We start from the raw sequence: 1,839 nt of genomic DNA on the forward strand, positions 1-1,839 counted from the left end.
CCCGGCCCCCCTGGCTCCCTGTGATGCCTTCCCCACTGTGCTGGGCCACAACTGTGCCCCCAATCCCCATGGAGGGGCCAGATGACCCCCACCCCATGGGTCAGACCCTTGTTGGGGGTTATCTCTCTCCTGTCCCTTGTCTGGGGCTGGTGCTGAGAGTCTGGCTCTCTCCTGCAAGAGGTGATGGTTTTGGGGATCAAATGGGCCGGGTGTGGAGCAGAGGGGCAGGGTCTCCTGTCTAACAGTGATGCTGTTTCCTCCCACCCCAGGGAAGTGTTTCCTCTACTGCAACGGCCTCATGGACCACCTGTACGTCTGCCAGAACGGCAACGGCTGCACCGCCTGGTACAAGGCCCCCACCCGCTTCAGTGGCACGCTGGTAGGGGCTGCAGGGACCCCCTGTCCCAGATTGGGGGTTGGGCTGTCTGCCAGGGGCTGCTTGCCCGTCTCCCCTCTCTAACCCCTCTCCCTGCTGCTCCGCTCTCTCCCCAGGATGCCTTTGTGAAGATCACCCGCTATGAAGGCATCAGGTCTCTGTGGAGCGGCTTGCCCCCCACCCTGTGAGTTTGGACCCTGCTAACGCCTGCCCAGGGGTGTGGGCATCCACCCTGAGCCCCCTGCCAGCCCCTGGGGAGAGCACTCACATCCCTGACACCCCTCCTCCTCTGCAGGGTCATGGCTGTGCCAGCCACCGTCATTTATTTCACCACCTACGACCAGCTCCGGGACTACCTGCAGGCTCGGACGGGGAGCCGGGGCCACCACATCCCCTTGCTGGCTGGGGGCCTAGCCCGGCGGGCCCTCGCCAGACGTGAGTACCCCTCCTCTCCAGGGGTCCCCCTGCGTCCTCACAGGGGGTCTCCTAGCTGTCTGGTATCCACGTCTGCCACCTGGCTCTCCTGTCACGTCACTCTGGTGGCTCTGGGACAAGACAGAGCTGATGCCCAATGTCCCCTCCGTTGCAGTGGGCGCTGTGACGGTCATCAGCCCCTTGGAGCTCATCCGCACCAAGATGCAATCCCGGCAGCTCAGCTACCGCGAGTTGGGCGTCTGCATCCAGTCGGCGGTGGCTCAGGACGGGTGGCTGTCCCTTTGGAGGGGCTGGGGACCCACCGTGCTGCGAGACGTCCCCTTCTCAGGTACGGCTCTGGGAGATGGGCTGAGGACAAGCATATGGGGCAGGGCAGCCCTGTGTTTTGGGAGGGAGAGGTTGGTGTGTGTGCGTGCCTCATGGTAGCACTGGTGTTTCTTCTCTCCTCCCAGCTCTCTACTGGTTTAACTATGAGCTGGTGAGGGAATGGCTCTGCGGGCAGGCCCGGCTGGACGAGGCCACCTTCATGATCAGCTTCGCATCGGGGGCCATCTCCGGGACGGTGAGTTTGGGGCTCTGCTGCGAGCAGGGGAATGGCCCCTTGGGGACCAAGGGACGGTGCTGGGAGGTGACAGCAGGGATGGAGCTGGGCAGGGACAGCAAAGTCCCAGCTCACTGCCCTGCTGCTGGCCCTGCAGGTGGCTGCAGTGCTGACGCTGCCCTTCGACGTGGTGAAAACCCAGCGGCAAATCGAGCTGGGGGACAGCGAGGTGCACCCAGGTGAGGGGCTGGGCTCTGGGTGGGTGCCAGGGGACCCCCTGGGTGTCCCCAAACCCTCACCCGCTCCCCTCTCGCCACAGTCACAGCTTCCAAGCCCTCCTCCACCTGGCTCCTCATGCGCCGCATCCGCGCCGAGTCCGGCACCCGGGGGCTGTTTGCAGGTAAGGCCGTGCCCCCCACCCCGGGCTGGGGTTTTGGGGGTGTCTTGGTGTCACCAAGGGCCTGACGGGGGCCGTCCTCGCAGGTTT

At 64.9% G+C, this 1,839-nt stretch overlaps 1 protein-coding gene across 1 annotated transcript; it reads left to right on the top strand.

Moving 5' to 3' along the window:
* Positions 1 to 269: 269 nt before the first annotated feature.
* Positions 270 to 1,752, top strand: SLC25A39 (solute carrier family 25, member 39; the record flags this gene model as incomplete). Its single annotated transcript, XM_010181516.1, has 7 exons — positions 270 to 379; positions 493 to 560; positions 672 to 811; positions 966 to 1,139; positions 1,264 to 1,373; positions 1,510 to 1,591; positions 1,672 to 1,752. Coding segments are annotated over 7 exons (765 nt in total), but the record flags the coding sequence as incomplete, so codon positions are not given.
* Positions 1,753 to 1,839: the final 87 nt, after the last annotated feature.

The sequence above is a fragment of the Mesitornis unicolor genome, unplaced genomic scaffold (genome assembly GCF_000695765.1).
Source record: "Mesitornis unicolor isolate BGI_N332 unplaced genomic scaffold, ASM69576v1 scaffold28583, whole genome shotgun sequence".
In the NCBI taxonomy this organism is placed as follows: domain Eukaryota; kingdom Metazoa; phylum Chordata; class Aves; order Mesitornithiformes; family Mesitornithidae; genus Mesitornis; species Mesitornis unicolor.